This window comes from Aulonocara sp. 'chitande type north' Nkhata Bay, linkage group LG3 (assembly GCF_057382095.1).
Source record: "Aulonocara sp. 'chitande type north' Nkhata Bay isolate Kocher_YH1m ecotype deep benthic linkage group LG3, A_spYH_male_GT1.1, whole genome shotgun sequence".
NCBI classification, from domain to species: domain Eukaryota; kingdom Metazoa; phylum Chordata; class Actinopteri; order Cichliformes; family Cichlidae; genus Aulonocara; species Aulonocara sp. 'chitande type north' Nkhata Bay.
Genome location: NC_141346.1, coordinates 13,749,709 through 13,767,737, shown reverse-complemented (window position 1 = coordinate 13,767,737; position 18,029 = coordinate 13,749,709). Strand labels below are relative to the sequence as shown.

At 41.6% G+C, this 18,029-nt stretch overlaps 2 protein-coding genes across 2 annotated transcripts in view; one reads left to right on the top strand and one right to left on the bottom strand.

Annotated features, from left to right (window-relative positions):
- Positions 1-238: 238 nt before the first annotated feature.
- On the bottom strand, positions 239-6,136 carry LOC147334061 (sterile alpha motif domain-containing protein 3-like). Its single transcript, XM_086287317.1, has 10 exons — positions 6,043-6,136; positions 5,181-5,376; positions 4,932-5,093; positions 4,369-4,456; positions 4,114-4,278; positions 3,617-3,823; positions 2,691-2,859; positions 2,450-2,529; positions 1,927-1,972; positions 239-676 (listed from the first exon to the last, which is right to left on the bottom strand). Exons 1-10 carry the CDS (start codon positions 6,134-6,136, stop codon positions 423-425), a joined length of 1,461 nt encoding a protein of 486 aa, XP_086143443.1. The 3' UTR covers positions 239-422.
- A 1,057-nt stretch (positions 6,137-7,193) lies between these two features.
- LOC147334059 (uncharacterized) overlaps positions 7,194-18,029 on the top strand; it is a 38,316-nt gene continuing 27,480 nt past the window's right edge. Inside the window, exon 1 of the mRNA XM_086286564.1 lies at positions 7,194-7,453. The gene's annotated coding sequence lies outside the window, so the exon portion shown is untranslated. The remainder of the gene's footprint in view (positions 7,454-18,029) is intronic.

Sequence of the window (18,029 nt, the reverse complement as noted above, 5' to 3'; positions counted from 1 at the left end):
ACGCCATGTCTGACACTTCCTACTGTCAGGTTTCCGACAAAGGGGCGGAGACAGTCAGGGTTAGTTGTAGTAAACCTGCTAGGGGGCAGGTTAGCTTCACGGCGTGTGTCGTCATAGTGACTCACTCAGGCTTCAGCTGAACTCGCTTTGTGAAACCGAAAACCCAGAGTTTTCGTTAACTCAGGGTATACTTACTCAGTTTTTCCACTAAACCGGCTTCCTGAAACAGGGCCCAGAACACAATGTTTTGACGGATCACACATGGCGTTGAAAAGAGTGATACTTGGAAAAAGCTGCCTGGCAGTCATTTATTCCACAAGTGATGCTGAAATGAGGCTCATGTGCGTGTACTAACCAAACATGTGTAATCAACTTCCTCAGAGTAAATGTCCTTTTTGAACATTTGTGGAGTAGGGGCATATTTAATAGAGTTGGTTAAGTACCCTGGTGACACTTACTGGCAGGGGTTTGTCTCCCTGGTCTCCTATGTTGACAATGCAGTTCTGAAGAAAGACAAGTGTTTTCTTGAAGTATGCAGGGTAGGTCATGTTGAACACGAAGAAAGTGGAGTATGCTGAGATGTAGGCCTCATCCAGCGAGCAGCATGAGCAAACATCCACTCTTTCAACTGTGACAACACAGCAACACTGTCTTGAGAGGGCAGTTGTCCAACTTTCTTTTTTTTTTTTTTTTTTGCCTGTCCCGTTTGGCTCTTTTGCCATCAGAATTGTTGTCTAAAGGCAAAGAAAGATGCCCAACGGATTTACTTTACCAAATTGACCATCCCAGCCTTGCCGTAATGGTCCATTTGATTCACCTTTTATTGTTTATTTTATTTTCACTTACTGAATACGGGACAGACTTGACTGGGGGAAAGAAGGGGAGAAAGAAAGAGGGAAAGAGAAACAGCTGAGAAGAGGGACGGGGAGAAGGGCAAAAGACAAAAACCAACAGAATGAGCAGAAAAAAAAAAGAAAAAAATGCATATATCAATCACCTGGATCACCTGCTGAGAAAGAAAAAGAAAACAAGCAGAAGAGAACAAGAGTAATAGAATAAACAACATCACAATGATATATGGGAATATGACAGTAAATACTAAATATTAAACATTATTGTGCAGTACATAAGATCAACAGAACACAGTGTGCTTTGAGGTAGGAGCCAAAAAGAGTGTAGTTTGTGGGTGTGATCACCCGTGTGTACACCTGTGAGCATGGACGCGCTTGTTTTTTTTTGTTTTTTTTTTGTTTTTTTTTGTTTTTTTAAAAGGTTCCTTCATGTAATGATCTGCTAGAGGGTGTGGGGGGGCCACAGCCCCGTCCTCCAGGTCATGAAGCAGGTATGGAGGAGATCAAAACTCCAGACATCCAGAGGGCCCCAGAACACAAGAGACCAAGGAAGAAAAACAGAGGGGCAGCTGCGCCACTGTCCCAGAAAGAGCTGAGGAGAGTCCCAGATGAGGGCTCACTCAGCAGCCGCGGAGCAGAAGCCAGGGGGAGTTGCAGTGACGCGCCCGTGAGCTCCACCGGCAGCCAGCCGTGCCTGAGTGACCGAGCCCCAGGCCGAGAGGCCGGGGGCACCCCACCTCCGAAGTGGCCCGAGCGAGCCCCAGGCTCCAGGCCCCGATAAGCGGCCGCCAAGGAGTGAGCCGGTGTGTACCTGGACGCCCATCCCCGGACACAAAGAACCACCAACGCACCGATGTCTGAGGGAGTCCGCCACTGGCAGGGGAAGTGGTGGTAGGGGGTGATAGGCCTCCAAACCTTGGAGGGCCTGAGATGTCCCCAGAGAGGTGGCGCCTGACACCCAACCTGACATATAGACACAGAAATACAGGCACACACATATACAAACATCCATTCCCACCCTCATGCTCTCATAGGGCAGTTCGAATGAAGGATAAGAGTTGGGCAGTTGTCCAACTCTTATCCTTCATTCGAATGGTTGGGTATGGACTCATGGGAGTATTCTGCAGAAGAGGAAGAAAAACATTAGTATACAGTATGTTTAAGCAATATGTGCCAAGTGGATTTTCAACAGATTCCTCAAATTACCTTCTTTTTTTTTGCTGCAAAACAAAACTGTCTATTCTGATAACCTGTAAACATGGCCCCTACTCCAAACAAAAAGCTTCTTGACCAATGACTGTTGTGGTAGTGTTTGATAAGCTGCTAAAGTTTGACATAATATTCAAGGGCAAAAGCAATCACCCCTGACAGTGACAGTACCTGTGAAGAAGCATTTCCCTAAGGGGACAATAAAGGTCTATCTATCTATATAAACACCAGACAAAACCCAAGAGCACAGCAGCACTGTGGATTAACAGCAGTGTTTCCCCTACATTCACTTAGCTGTGATGCTGAACCGCAGCTGAATTCAGCTCCATGCCAACAACACCGAGAATGAAACTTGTGGCCAAAGGCTATGCATTGCATCATGCATTTACCTCTCCAAGGATGATGAAATCTTCTATCTTCTCCTTGAAGATGGATGGCAAGAGGAGAAGTGCCCCCTCGAAGTCAATTCCTAGGTCATACAGATGCAAATGCACTTCATTAGATTTTGATAGCATGCAAATTCCCATTAACATGCTCTTGACATGGCACTATGGTACATCAATTATCTTTGGAAGAGAGAGCAAATGAAGTGTCACAAAATTTACTATTTGTATGAGGTCAAATTAGCACCTGTAATGTCTTCAGCCAGTGCATTCTCTCTTGCCTCCATGTAGACCTTCTTCAGTGGCAAATCCTTGGTCATTTGAAGAACATTTTGAAGAATAGCAGTGAAGTTTTTGCTAAAGCGGCGACAGATGTTGTCTTGGCAGGGATGCATTAAATCAACCTCATCACACAACTGGAAATGAAAAGAGCAGAATAGACAAAAGAATGACATTTTACATTGAGGATAAACTCAAAATCACAGCTTTAATGCTGGAAGGCAGATCACAAGAAATACAAAACTTAAACCGGGACCAATAACTAACACTTGCAGAGAGACACAGGGAAATCCACGCAGCTATGAGGGAGACTACGATACAGAACTGAGGGAGACGCAGACATAAATACACAGAGGGTTAACGAGGGAAGTGGGAGCACACGGGGAACACAGCTGACACAGATAATCATAACGAGACAGGGCAGGAGTGAACACAACATGACGCATACTGACGAGAGACTGTCAAAGTAAAACAGGAAGTACACAGAGGTTCAGACAGGAGGAGAGAGAGCACGGGGAGAACACAGACATAACAGGCTGGGGAAAACATGGAATAAAACACGAAAGGGGACAAGGGCTCATGAATACATAGAGAGGCACACAGGGGGTGAGAGTCACAAAGGGAAAGCACACAGGGAACAACATAACAGGGCAACTCAGGAAACAGAACCTAAACAGGGAACTGAATACAAAAATACAAGCGAACTAAGAATACTGGGCCAACATGGCCCAGGACCATGACAGACTGGAGATAAATGTAAAGTGCTTTAACCCTTGAACAAAAATTCTAAAGATAATGAACAGATTGATTAATCAGTTAGTACAGAAAATAATAATCAGATTTAGAGACAAAAAAATCATTAGCTGTTTCCCCAATCATCTTAACAATTCTTACCCCTGCAGATGTCCCTAGGAATGGATATCTCTTTAATAGGTCCACAGTACACATTCCTTCAGCTACCTCTCGACGTCTCCATGCAAAGGTTTTTGTCATGCGGTCTTTCACCAGTGCTGTGTCAGGATGTAGCTTCTTGTGCTGATCATTTAGCACCTTGATATGATCATCAACGGAGGCTGCATCTTCCCCCACAAAGGACAAATTCTTTGTCAAAGCATATATCAGTATTATCATAAGTAAACTCTGATACGTTAATGTTACTCGAAATGCGGTAATTTGTACACCAAATGCTTTGAAAAAAATGCAAAAATGTTGAATAGGAATTGCAAGTTGAGCTGACTTTTGTTAAATCAACTGTGAAGTTCCTTTTTCTATGTTAATGTTATCTGTTAACATGTTTCTTTCAATTAATGTTTACTTTTAGCTTTACAGTGAACATAATAAGACTACATATGTTACCTTAGCTCTTAGAGGCTGAGGGTGTGAGGACTTACGAGAGAGGGCTTCAGTCTCTTCAGACAGGAGCTGCTGGATTCCTCTGTGGTCCGATGTTTCTGCGTGCGTCCAAACTTTTCTTTAACCCGGTTCACTTCTTCGTTGCTGATTAGGGGAGCCCGTTCTGCTTTGAACTTTCTCTTGAGTTGGCTGTGCCAGGTGTCCTAGTTGTTTCAAATGTATATAAGTAGTTAATTATGCTTACTTTATATTAATATAATCTATAAAAGAAACAAAAAAGGAGAGGTACTCACATAACCATTTCTGTGTACATCTCTTAAGAAAGGATACTTCACAATCAGGGCTTTGATTACCTGGATGTAGTCTGAGTGGGTTGGGTACCTGTTTCAAACATAAGAAAAACAACCCACAGTACACTGATTACTCTTATCCTTTCCTGGGGGCTTTTCTGTTCTTCAATTCTTCTAATCATATTGTTATTACCGTAAATAGTATGTTGTAGATCAAATCAATGTAGCTAAAGTTGATTTTAATTTTTTAAAAATGGGTGTGGACAAACAGCCACACCTCTCCCAATCTTCATTAATTAATTGACTGCAGTCCTGAATTATTAATTTACTCTTGAGCAAATTCGAAAATGAACACTTTGGATATCATAGTCCAGACATGGTCTGGAGACACAGGATGTATGGTTTTACCACTATTGCCAGTTCATTGGAACCGTGTGTCACGCCAGACTCGAACGCTGGTCTCCAGATTGGGAGGCAGATGGGCTAAGCATTTGTTCTCTGCCTCTCTTACACCAGCAATATTAATATTAAGAAATTAATGTAATTATTCAGAAAGGAACCCTTACATTGTGTACTGTGACAGCATTTCATAAAGAGTCCCAATTATTTTGTTTCGGTACTTCTGTTCTTTCTGGACTGGTTCTTTGAGATCCAAGCGACTCTGGACATCTTGTGGGAATTTTGGAACGGAAATAACTGCAGGCAGTCTATGGCAAGAAGGTATAGAACTGCAATACAGTAGGAAAACAGCATTAACTAGCCATTTTGCAAGTGCTTAAATGCATATGCAAATTTAGACATTTATCGCAACCTACCTCTGGTTTGCTTGGGACACTGGACCTTCAACTGTACCTTCAAATGGGTCGACCGGTTGTAAAGTGATGATGACTTCCTTGTAGCGATTTGTGAAGTCTCTGAACTTCAGCTGCTTTTTGAAAGACTTGTCAAAAAGATATGCAACCATGGTCTCAGTGAGTCCACAGTCTACCGTCTCTCCATCTACATCGTTATCTGAAATATAAAGTACAGTATGAAATAAAAATAAAACCATTTTCAAATTTAGTTTTAAAGTGACATTATGGTCAATACATAATAATAATAATAATAATAATAATAATAATAATAATAAGCTATCATTGTGAATCTGTCTATATTCCCCAAAAGGAAGTTACAATTAATTCTCTTGATTAATTGTTAATATAAATTAACTGGTAATATAAAAATGTAAGTAAGTGTAAGTGTCCCTGCGCAGAGCTTACAGCTCTCATATTCGAAAATCCCACTAAGTAGGTGGAATGGTACAAATGTGTACCTTCCATTGTTTAAAATCCCTTTGAGCGGGAAACAAGTTAGATGCCATAAATTTTGCTTAGAAAACGATTTTGTTAATAGCTATATTTACATACTAGCATGTTTTGCGAAATTATTGATTTTTTTACATTGTTGTACACGGTTCGTCACTATTTATTGATAAAACACTCGAATACGGCGGGCAGATAGACGTTGAACATTCCACCAACAGTCTAAATAGTCCACATTTGTACCTTTCTTTGTTTAAAACTTAGCTAACTGCTAGCTTTCGCCCATGTTAAATCTAGCTCTTCGGACTTTTGCTAACTCTACTGTAAAATTACACGTTGTAATTTTTATAAAAACACAAAATCACACCCGACTTACCTCTAAATCTTTGCGCCTCGTCGTCTGACACATCAATGCCTTCTTCCATCAACCTTTTAAGGAGCTCCTTCGTCGATAACCCCCTGAGAGTCATTTTCTGCGTCAACGCTAGTCAGCGCGGAGGCGGAGCACTCATCACTGCTGCCTTTTCGGCCTTTGGGATTAATGCGCGTTGCGAACTTGACACATGAAAATACAACATTGTGGTATTAATGCGCAGTTGTTTAGAAACCGTTATGCTGTCTTGGCGAACTATATTTGTAACTTACAAAATGTAGTCACCGTAACATAAAAATCTGCTTGACATTTTAACTTCCAAAGAACCTCGGTTTAACTTGATGTTGCAAATTCCATAAAAACCTCACAATTAATGAACAATTCTAGGATGTAGTAAAAGCAAAAAAGTAAATGGCCAAACATAACAGTAAAATGATTTCACGTTTTTGAAAGATTTAAAACATTAAAAAATTATAACTGGAACTTAATAAAATGGAAATGGACCAGTTTTTTTTTAACATCATTTGGTTGTGCCTGCATGTCATTGTGTGTGTGTGTTTTTTAATATAATTTAACATAACTTACACAAAGGTAGGTTACAGATATTCTTTGCATCATAGGATAATTTACGTACAGAGGAGAGGACCAACAGATTTGATTATAACATGTAGCTTTTATGAGCACACTCACATCTCATATGAATTTTACAATTAACCAGGCCGATCCAGATGTTCCCATGCTGACCCATTACCACATTCTGCCACTGTCACTGCAGTACAGGTCAAAATGGTACAGATTTGTACTTTATTTCATATATATATATATATATATATATATATACAGGGTTAAAACACATTGTGACGAAGTAAGATGTTTGTTTTGTAGTCCACCTTCTGCACAATGTAGTTTCAACATGCGGACATCCGGTGTCACATTGTTACAGAGAGACGAGTGTAAGGCTGTTCCAATTCTCAGAACCGCTCCTCTCTTTCCCTGAGTACTTAGCAATTCTCCTTCCCAAGATGACGTTTTCTTCGAGGCCAAGGAAAAGAGTTTAGATATGCCCTAATTTTGAAATAACACCTCACGTGGTTACGTTGTTCAGCTGAGTCACGTGACCGCACAGCAACAAATCACAGCAGAGCCGGAAAAGGAGGCGGAGCAAAGTGTGTGTGCAGGAGAGGAGTCGAGCAGAGAGAGCTGCTTTTTCATGAAACGGGAGTAAAGTAGTAAACTTACAGGAACATATACCACTGCCAACGTTGGGATTAATTTCTGCATCGATCTGCACACCCTTGTCTCCTGGATCCTAGCTCAGATCAGCGTGAACCACGTGGGTCTCTGCTCCCTGATTTGTTTAGAAAGACTTCCACCTTCATCACGGAGTTTCTCTCGGTTTGTGGGCTCATAAAAGGTAAACACCGAGCTAACTTTAATGTGGGTTCAGTTTATGCTGTTGATAATAATAGATTGCTTGGTATACATTGGAGTTAGGCAGACTGTAGAGTTTGTGATTGCTTGCAACATTATAATATGGCGGTTGCTAGGGGATAAGAATACATATAGAAAAATATTCTTTAAATGTGAACAAAAGGATGGGGTGCAGGGCAGGAGAACAACCAAACCCCAGGACATGAATCCACGGGTACAAGCGTGGGGGAGGGAAACCAGCCTTTAGAATAGGACTTCATAGGACCGTCTCTGTCTTGTTTCTTTATGTTGTTGTGGGTTCTTAAGAATGACACCATTACTTGAAGATAAGGTATTTTATCGAACTGTGGTTCACATGTAAACAAAGCATCGCCATCACAGTCTACCCCGAGGTAACTCCCTCTGCTCTCTAGCTCCCCCTACAGTCTAGGAGTGTTAACAACATAAAACATGATACTAGGCAAATAAGGATTTGCTGTTATCATTACATCTTCCTTTTTTTTCAACAATAAAATAACATACCTACTTTCACAAACATAAACAGTCTCTATTTGTTTTTTACTCGTTAAACCAGGCTTTGTCAAAGTAACGTTAACAACACAACTAGTTTTCAACAATTATGGTCCATTCAACACTAGTAAACAAACATAGTGAAACTTGCATAGATACTATGACATCATCTTCCAAACAACATGTCAACACATTACATCTGTTCAATCAGTCTAATAGGTGGCTTTACTTGTCTTACAGATCTTCTCAGTGTTTGTTCTTGTGTATGCATAGGTGTTTCAGGTGATAGTGTCTCATGTGTGTGTTGGGGTTGTTCAGCAGCCTCCAACCTCTGCTCCACTACTACTGGTCCCTTAAGAAGATCTCGGCGATTTCTTCTCAGCATAATTCCATCTTCTCTCTGAATGATGTATGATCGTGGTTGATCTTTCCTTAGAACAGTTGCTTTCTGTGCCCATGTGTTGGTTTTGTCTTTGAATCTCACTTGATCCCCAGCATGCAGTTCAGGTAGGTTTTTTGTTCCTCTGTCATAATAGAACTTCTGCTTTGCTTTTTGTTGCTCGTTAAACTTCTTCACGCTGTTTTCCTCTTTTGTTTTAAGCAGATTATCCTGAATGGGCAGGTTTGATCTCAGGCGTCGTCCCATAAGAAGCTGTGCTGGTGACATACCACACTCAAGTGGCATTGTGCGGTATACTAGCAGGCTTTGGTAGAAGTCAGCACCACTATCTCTTGCCTTACTCATCAGCCTCTTCACTGTTTGGACGGACTTTTCCACTAGTCCATTAGATTGTGGGTAGTGCGGGCTTGATGTTGTGTGAACAAAGTCCCATTCTTTGGCAAACTGTCCAAACCTAATATTGGAGAATTGTGGTCCATTGTCTGTGAACACTTCACTTGGCACACCGTGTCGTGCAAATACAGCTTTCATAGAGGTGATTACAGCCTCTGCTGTTGTTGTTTGCAGTCTACATACTTCTGGATACAAAGAGTAGTAGTCTGTGACCACAATATAGTGCCTCCAATATAGACACAAAGAGGTCAGCCCCCACTTTCTGATATGGTCGGTCTGGCACTGGGTGCGGCTTTAGTGGCTCGGCAGGATTGCTTGCTTGATATGTCAGACATGTTGAACAGTTCGACACTTCATTTGTCACATCCTGTTTAATCCGTGACCAGTACATCACCTCACGTGCTCTCCTTTTACATTTTTCCATGCCTAGATACCCTGCTTGTATCTTTTTGAGCATCTCTCCTCGCAGGCTCTTTGGGATGACAATTTTACTTCCCTTGAACACCACATCATCCACTACAGACAGTTCTGCTCTGCAGTTTCAATACTCTTGAATAACAGGTGAGCAGTTTTGCTTACAGCTGGGCCATCCATCTATGATGGTTTTGCGCAGTGTTTGTAACGTTCCATCTTTGCTTGTCTCTGTTCTGATGAGCTCCATCTTCCCTTCTGCAACAGGAAGTGCACTTGTGACCATGCTCACATATGCTCTTACATCATCATCCATCTTGGTGTTTGCTGGCTCATTCGGATCAATAGCTCGGGATAATGTGTCAGCTGTGTACATCAGCTTGCCAGGTGTGTACATCACGTTAAACGTGTAACGTTGCAGCCGGATCATCATTTTTTGGATTCTCAGTGGACAGTCATTTAGTGGTTTTTGGAACAATGCTATCAGTGGCTTGTGGTCACTTTCAACACTGATGGCCTGCCCGGACACAAACTGGTGAAATCTCTCACAGGCGTACGTTATGCTGAGCAGTTCTTTTTCAATCTGTGCATATCTTGTCTCTGCGTCTGTCATGGATCGCGATGCATATGCAACAGGCTGCCACTCATCATACTTCTGCAGAAGAACAGCTCCAAGCCCACTCTGTGATGCATCTGATGAGATCTTAATAGGTCTCATTGGATCATAAAACTTCAGAACTGGTTCCTTTGTAAGCAGATCTTTCAAGTCACGCCATGCTTTCTCATGTTCATGATTCCACTACCATTCGATTCTCTTTTCAGTTAGCTGTCTCAGTGGCGCCATTTTTTCTGAGAGATTGGGTATGAATTTTCCCATGTAGTTTATCATGCCATTAAATCTCTGCACATCTTTCTTGCATTGCGGCCTCGGCATGTTTTCAATTGCAGACACCTTTTGAGGATCTGGTCTGATGCCTTCACTGCTCAGGATATCTCCAACGAATGTCAGTTCCTTCGCCCCAAGCTGACATTTCTCTTTGTTCAGCTTCAGACTGGCTTTTCTGGTTGCTTCAAGAACATTTCTCAGTCTCATGTCATGTTCAGCTTTTGTGCTACCCCACACAATGATGTCATCCATTGACGTGTCTACTCCTTCCAATTGTTCATAGATCATGTGTATTGTCTTGTGATACACCTCAGGTGCTGAAGCAATGCCAAACGGCAGTCGCTGGAATCTACCTGCCAAATGGGCTGTTGAACGTACACAGTTTTGAACTTGCTTCGTCCAGCTTCAGTTGCCAAAATCCTGATGAAGCGTCTAGCTTGCTAAAGTACTTCGCTTTTGCAAACTGTGACATTATCTCTTCTCTTGTAGGTAGTTTGAAATGTTCTCTCTTTATTGCTCTATTCAGATCTCTAGGATCCATGCAAACTCTGAGCTTTCCAGTCTTTTTCTCCACAATAACAAGAGAACTCACCCACTTCGTTGGCTCATCGATCTTTTCAATCACTTCCAGCTTTTCCATCCTGTCCAACTCGGCTTTCAGTGGCTTTTGTAGAGCAAATGGTACTTTGCGGCATGGATGAATGACTGGTGTTACACTTTCATCGACTCTGATTGTGTGTTCTCCAGCAAGGCAACCAAGTCCCTGAAATAGGTCACCATATTCCTTCATCAACTCATTATAGTCCATGTCATCATCAGTTTCCACAACGAGCACTCTTTTCACTAGGTTCAGACTCTCACAGACATGTAACCCTAGTATAGGCTGCACAGTCTTCGGAACCACAATGAATGTTAGCGTGTGCTCCTTGTCTTTGTGTGTCACTTTAACCATGCATTTTCCTTTCACAGGTATTTCTGCACCCGAGTATCCACTCACTTTCACCTTCGTTGCATGCATTTTAGGTCTAGGTCTGATTTTCTTGAACTCTGCTTCTGATATGACATTCACTTGAGCTCCAGTATCCAGCTTGACTTTCATGAGTGTGTCATTCACTTTGAGTGTCATTATCCAGTCCTTTTCACCTGTCTTATTGTCTGTCACTGCAGCTACATAGAGTTCCTCCAGTATGGACTGCACTTTGTTTCAGGGTTTGAGCTTTGCAGCACCTAGCATAATGGTTATTTTTGTTACATGTATTGCATCTTTTCCCATATGCTGGACATTTTTTAGGAGGATGTTGCATTCCGTAGCGACCACAAGTCTTTTCTTTTCTGTCCCTGTTTGCTGGCGATTTCAATTGGAGTTTCATTTCAGCGGCAGCACTCTCCTTTTTGACTCTGAGTGTGTTCTTATTCACAGCATCCACTCTGCAGCTGTCACTAAGCAGTTCTTTAGCTTGTGCCCTCACTGTTTTAGCTGCTCTGAACAGTGTTAATGCTTTTTCCAGGTCAAGATTTTTCTCTCTCAGTAGCCTCTCTCTCAGACCGTTGTCTGGAATCCCGCACACAAGTCTGTCTTTTATCAAAGAATCTGTCAGTCCTCCAAATTCACATGTTTTACTCCTGTTCTGCAGCTCTGTGACATACTGATCTATTGTCTCCCCTGTCTTCTGTACACATGTGAAGAATCTGTGCCTCTCAAATGTCACATTTCTCTTAGGTATGCAGTAAGCCTCAAACTTCTCCATTATTTTATTCAGCTTCATTCCGTCACCATCAGTAAACGCGAAGTTATTATAGACTTCCAGTGCCTCATCACCCACTATATGCAAAAACACTGACGCTTGCTTTTTATCACTTGCCTCGTCAAGTCCAATTGCTGATAGGTACAACGTGAAACGTTGCTTAAATCTTCTCCAATTTTCAGCCACATTTCCAGTCAACTGAAGAATCGGTGGTGGGTGTAAGCCGTCCATGCTTACGTCGCTAGGTCTCTTTTCTCTCCCTCGGCGAGTTAGCTACACTACGTTCACTGCTAAGCTGATCCGTCGGTACTGCTATATTGTAGTCCGTTTCCTTTCTTCAAGTCCATCTTCTGACACCATGTCTTGTTTCTTTATGTTGTTGTGGGTTCTTAAGAATGACACCATTACTTGAAGAGAAGGTATTTTATCAAACTGTGGTTCACATGTAAACAAAGCTTTGCCATCACAGTCTACCCCGAGGTAACGCCATCTGCTCTCTAGCTCCCCCTACAGTCTAGGAGTATTAACAACATAAAACATGATACTAGGCAAATAAGGATTTGCTGTTATCATTACAGTCTCCAGATGCATCCAGGCCTGGCCGTTTTGACTGAGACCGGTGTTCCAGCTTAACTGGCATGCATATTAACTGGCTTTGGTCGATCAGATGTGTGGCAGCACAGCCGGGGGTGGCATCACGGGCATCGGCAAAACAAAAAAAAAATGCTCGTACTCATGTTGCCCTGACGTCATGCCAGTAGATTTTGGGAATGGTGTACGCACCGATCGATTTTCTACCACCCATTTGCTGGGAGTAAGGGCACCCTGTCAGTGTCACTGCCCGATCCGTACCGGAAACCCGATCAGTACCCCGCATGCGCGAAATGTGTCTACATCCGGTCGAAGCGTTTTACGATAGTTAGGGGTCAGAGTATCTGTTAAGATGTTAAGAATAATAAGTATCTCTTAACATGTTTCCAATGATGAAGCATTTCAATATAATGTAGACAAAAACGAAAAATAAAAAGATAGTTACGGATCAGGACTCTCCGATCCTTATTGCACATGTGCAAAGTCGGACCGTACAAATCGGGTCTACCCAATCCGTACCGCACATGTGCAGGGGTTTTCTTCTTCTTCTCTTCGTTTAATGGCAGTTTACTCCCCAGTGTACAAGGATACTGCCACCTGCTGACCGAGCGAATGAACCCTATTGTAAACTGAATTAGCGTCATTACAAACGTGTGTTAAATTTGATTTAGTGATAGTCGAGTGTGTGGAGAAGATTGATTGGAATAGTGATGATGATGTCCGCTTACACTGTCAATTGTCAGTAAACACTTAATCTGGCTGATGAACCTACACGTGAGATATTACAAAGTCTGCATTATTAACTCTGTAATTAGGCGCCATTCTTCTTATTTTACGGCGCTATTGTTCAATCGGGGGACGCTCTCTGTTGAGGAGAAAAGCATGAATTTGTTTGTAAACAGATTATCCATTGTTTAAATGTCCCGGTAGTCGAAAAGGAGGCAAATCAAATCAAATCACTTTTATTGTCACATTACATGTGCAGGTACATTGGTACAGTACATGTGAGTGAAATTCTTGTGTGCGAGCTTCACAAGCAACAGAGTTGTGCAAAATACAATAACGTAAACAAGCAAAATACAAGAATGGCTACATCTGAAACTAATAAATATATGTACAATATATAATAGTATATGCATTTCTGGATGTGTATACTAAATGTTTTTCTACGTGTGTGTGTGTGTGTGTGTGTATACACATATTTTACAAATTGAATAGAGTAAACAATAAAATAAAATATATAAAAATATACAGAGTTTAGACATGTGCAAAACAGTGGCATTACTGTACAGTATGGAGTGCATAATGTTAAGTTCCAGTAGTGAAGCTGAGGTGTCTATGACGTGTTCAGCAGTCTGATGGCCTGGTGGAAGAAGCTGTCTCTCAGTCTGCTGGTTCGGGACCGGATGCCGGTCGAAGCGTTTTACGATAGTTACAGGTCAGAGTATCTGTTAAGATGTTAAGAATAACAAGTATCTCTTAAAATGTTTCCGATAATGAAACATTTAATATAATGTAGACAAAAACAAAAAAATAAAAAGATAGTGACAGATCGGGACTCCCGATCCTTACTGCGCATGTGCAAAGTCGGACCGTACAAATCGGGTCTACCCGATCCGTACCGCGCATGTGCAGGGGTTTTCTTCTTCTTCTGTTCGTTTAATGGCAGTGTACTCCCCAGTGTACGAGGATACCGCCACCTGCTGACTGAGCAAATGAACCCTATTTTAAACTGAATTAGCGTCATTACAAACGTGTGCTAAATTTGATTTAGTGATAGTCAAGTGTGTTTATGCTTGTCTGTGTGGAGAGGATTGTTGGAAAAGTGATGATAATGTCCGCTATCACTGTCAATTGCCAGTAAACACTTCACCTGGCTGCTGAATCTTCACATGACATATTGTAAAGTCTGTATTATTAACTCTGTAATTAGGTGCCATTCTTCTTATTTTACGGCGCTGTTGTTCAATCGGCAAACGCTCTCTGTTGAGGAGAAAAGCAAAAATTTGTTGCGAATACGGATTATCCATTGTTTAAATGTCCCAGTAGTCGAAAAGGAGGCAGAGCTGCTGAGAAATGCTGGGAGCTTACTGGGCGCTAACCGTGTCATTCGAATATATTGAATGTTGTAATATTGGCAAAGAGAGGAAGTGACGTAAGATTTGCGCATGCGGGGTACCGATCGGGTTACCGGTACGGATCGGGTAGTGACACACCCTCCTTTTGCGAGGTGTGCCTTCTGCTTGCGGCACAGGGAGGAGATGGTGGGAGATTCTTTGGCTGGCTGGTGCAGCGTCTAATAACTGACCCGTAAAATAATCCAAAATAAAAACAAACCAACAAACACGAAAACACCAGAGATTATGATACGGACTTATTTGTTGTTTTGATATCCCAGCTGGAGAAGAAGGGTCAGATGAGGCTGAAATATTTTCCATCAAAGCTTTATTACTAATGCGCATTGATCCCACTACATCAGAGGTGGGTCGAGTATCCAAAAAGTGTACTCAAGTAAGAGTAGCATTACTTTAAAATATTATTACTGAAGTAAAAGTGAAAAGTAGTCGTCAAAAAAGTTACTCAAGTAAGAGTTAAAAAAGTAGCAGCGAGTAACTGTTTGAAATGTCCGATTTCTTTTTTAAATAAATGCTATCAGACAAACAAAAATAAATAAATACATATACACATTTTACCATTTTCAAAAGGAATATATGTAAAAAGTAGGGGTGCAACAATACACAAAATTCACGGTTTGGTTCGGTTCGATACTTTGGTGTCACGGTTCGATATTTTTTCGATACAAAAAAAATGTTCATGCCTTTTTAATTTGTCATTTATTAAAATTATAAATATATATTTTAACTCAAAAGTACAGTTTTTAAATTTAACCCTAACCCTTGTGCGTGTTTTTTATTTTGACAGCGAATGCGCACCTGCGGACCACTTATGTGCACCCCTGGTTATATAGCTCGTCATATTGCAGCCACAGAAATTATTTTGTCCATGAAACCATAAAGCTGCACTTTCTTTTTGCCTTATAGTCTGATTTGTCATAACTTTTCCGTTTTGTGGTAAGCTTTTCTTTGGCTGTCACTTCTTCACCCTGACCTGTCTTATTTGGCTCAGCAGAACTGAAATATAAATCCTGCTGCTTTTACACACGCACTCACATAAGCTCAGCGATTCTCTGCGCGATCAACCTCTCACATGTTTAAGCTTGCTGCGGGAGATTTCACTTGTCATGTTTGCATAGTAAGCTAACGATTAATAAGATGATGTCAGAGGAATTGGTGCACAAATTATCATCACTCACAGATCAGTGCTGTCGCTCTCTATACACAGTTCGCACGATTGCAAAGTGAAAGCAAAAAAAAAAACAAGCGCAAATTCAAACGCGATTTCAATATGTCACATATTGACAGTGGCTCACCCATGCCAATGACATAATTACCCAGCTACATTTCAGAAAGAATGCAAAAGCATTGACATATGTTTTTGCTTCCTACAATAGCCCGACGGGCAGGGCAGAGATAGATTTTGGTAGCCCGACTGGAAAAATCGCTAGCCCAGGACGTCGGGCTAGCGATATTGCGAGCCCTGTATCTGATTGAGGAATCACTCATCTTTGGAAAAGAGAGTTTATTACAGAGAAATGTCTCTTTCCAAAATAAAAGCTATACTATCCGCTTCTTCTGGGGTATATTCTCAGCAGCATATTAAACATATCAGGTCCCCATAAGGAGAATCATGTGCTAACGGCTGTCTAAATGACTCGGGTAAAGTTTGTAGCATGCATGCTTGTCTTTGCACTAGGATGATGTAAATGTGCAGTTATATTCGTTGTGTTCCCACTAGTGCTTTCAGGTTAATCTCGTTGAAATGACCTTAACGCCACAACACGGCAAATCTCCGTTAACGAGCTACCCCTGATCGCCCCGTGCATGGGGCTAGACGGCCAACACGTTAACGAGCTCACTGTGCTAACACACTAGTTCCCACCCATGTAATTAAGCATTGCATGGCACATCCAACATACTGTTTTACTTTAGTCCATGACTCGCTTACCTTCAGGGTCATACGTCACATGAAAACCAAAATAATTCCAAACGCCAGATCTGAATGAGGGTGGGGGAGGTCCATGTTGTAAGGAGAGCTTAACTTCTGTCTCGCTAGCTTGCCCTGCGCTCTTCCTTCTGATGATGCTGTCTGTGTGGAGCGCTCAGTGGATCTGCGCTTGACAGTGCAGCCTGGGCAGAGTAGTCGAACGCAGATTCACTGAGCGCTCAACACAGACAGCATTGTCAGAAGGAAAGTTGATGAAATAAATTACAAATCTTGTATTGTTCGATACATATGCGTACCGAACCGAAAGCACTGTATCGAACGGTTCAATATCGATATGAATATCGTTGCACCCCTAGTAAAAAGATCAACAAAATAAGGCACAATTCTAATTTCCCAGATTTCAGTTTTTCACAACATAAAGCTTTTTTCACCAATACCTACAGTAAATAATATAGATATACAAGGAGTGCAGAATTATTAGGCAAGTTGTATTTTTGAGGAATAATTTTATTATTGAACAACAACCATGTTCTCAGTGAACCCAAAAAACTCATTAATATCAAAGCTGAATGTTTTTGGAAGTAGTTTTTAGTTTGTTTTTAGTTTTAGCTATTTTAGGGGGATATATGTGTGTGCAGGTGACTATTATTGTGAATAATTATTAGGCAACTTAACAAAAAACAAATATATACCCATTTCAATAATTTATTTTTACCAGTGAAACCAATATAACATCTCCACATTCACAAATATACATTTCTGACATTCAAAAACAAAATAAAAACAAATCGGCAACCAATATAGCCACCTTTCTTTGCAAGGACACTCAAAAGCCTGCCATCCATGGATTCTGTCAGTGTTTTGATCTGTTCACCATCAACATTGCGTGCAGCAGCAACCACAGCCTCCCAGACACTGTTCAGAGAGGTGTACTGTTTTCCCTCCTTGTAAATCTCACATTTGATGATGGACCACAGGTTCTCAATGGGGTTCAGATCAGGTGAACAAGGAGGCCATGTCATTAGTTTTTCTTCTTTTATACCCTTTCTTGCCAGCCACGCTGTGGAGTACTTGGACACGCGTGATGGAGCATTGTCCTGCATGAAAATCGTGTTTTTCTTGAAGGATGCAGACTTCTTCCTGTACCACTGCTTGAAGAAGGTGTCTTCCAGAAACTGGCAGTAGGACTGGGAGTTGAGCTTGACTCCATCCTCAACCCGAAAAGGCCCCACAAGCTCATCTTTGATGATACCAGCCCAAACCAGTACTCCACCTCCACCTTGCTGTAGTCTGAGTCGGACTGGAGCTCTCTGCCCTTTACCAATCCAGCCACGGGCCCATCCATCTGGCCCATCAAGACTCACTCTCATTTCATCAGTCCATAAAACCTTAGAAAAATCAGTCTTGAGATATTTCTTGGCCCAGTCTTGACGTTTCAGCTTGTGTGTCTTGTTCAGTGGTGGTCGTCTTTCAGCCTTTCTTACCTTGGCCATGTCTCTGAGTATTGCACACCTTGTGCTTTTTGCACTCCAGTGATGTTGCAGCTCTGAAATATGGC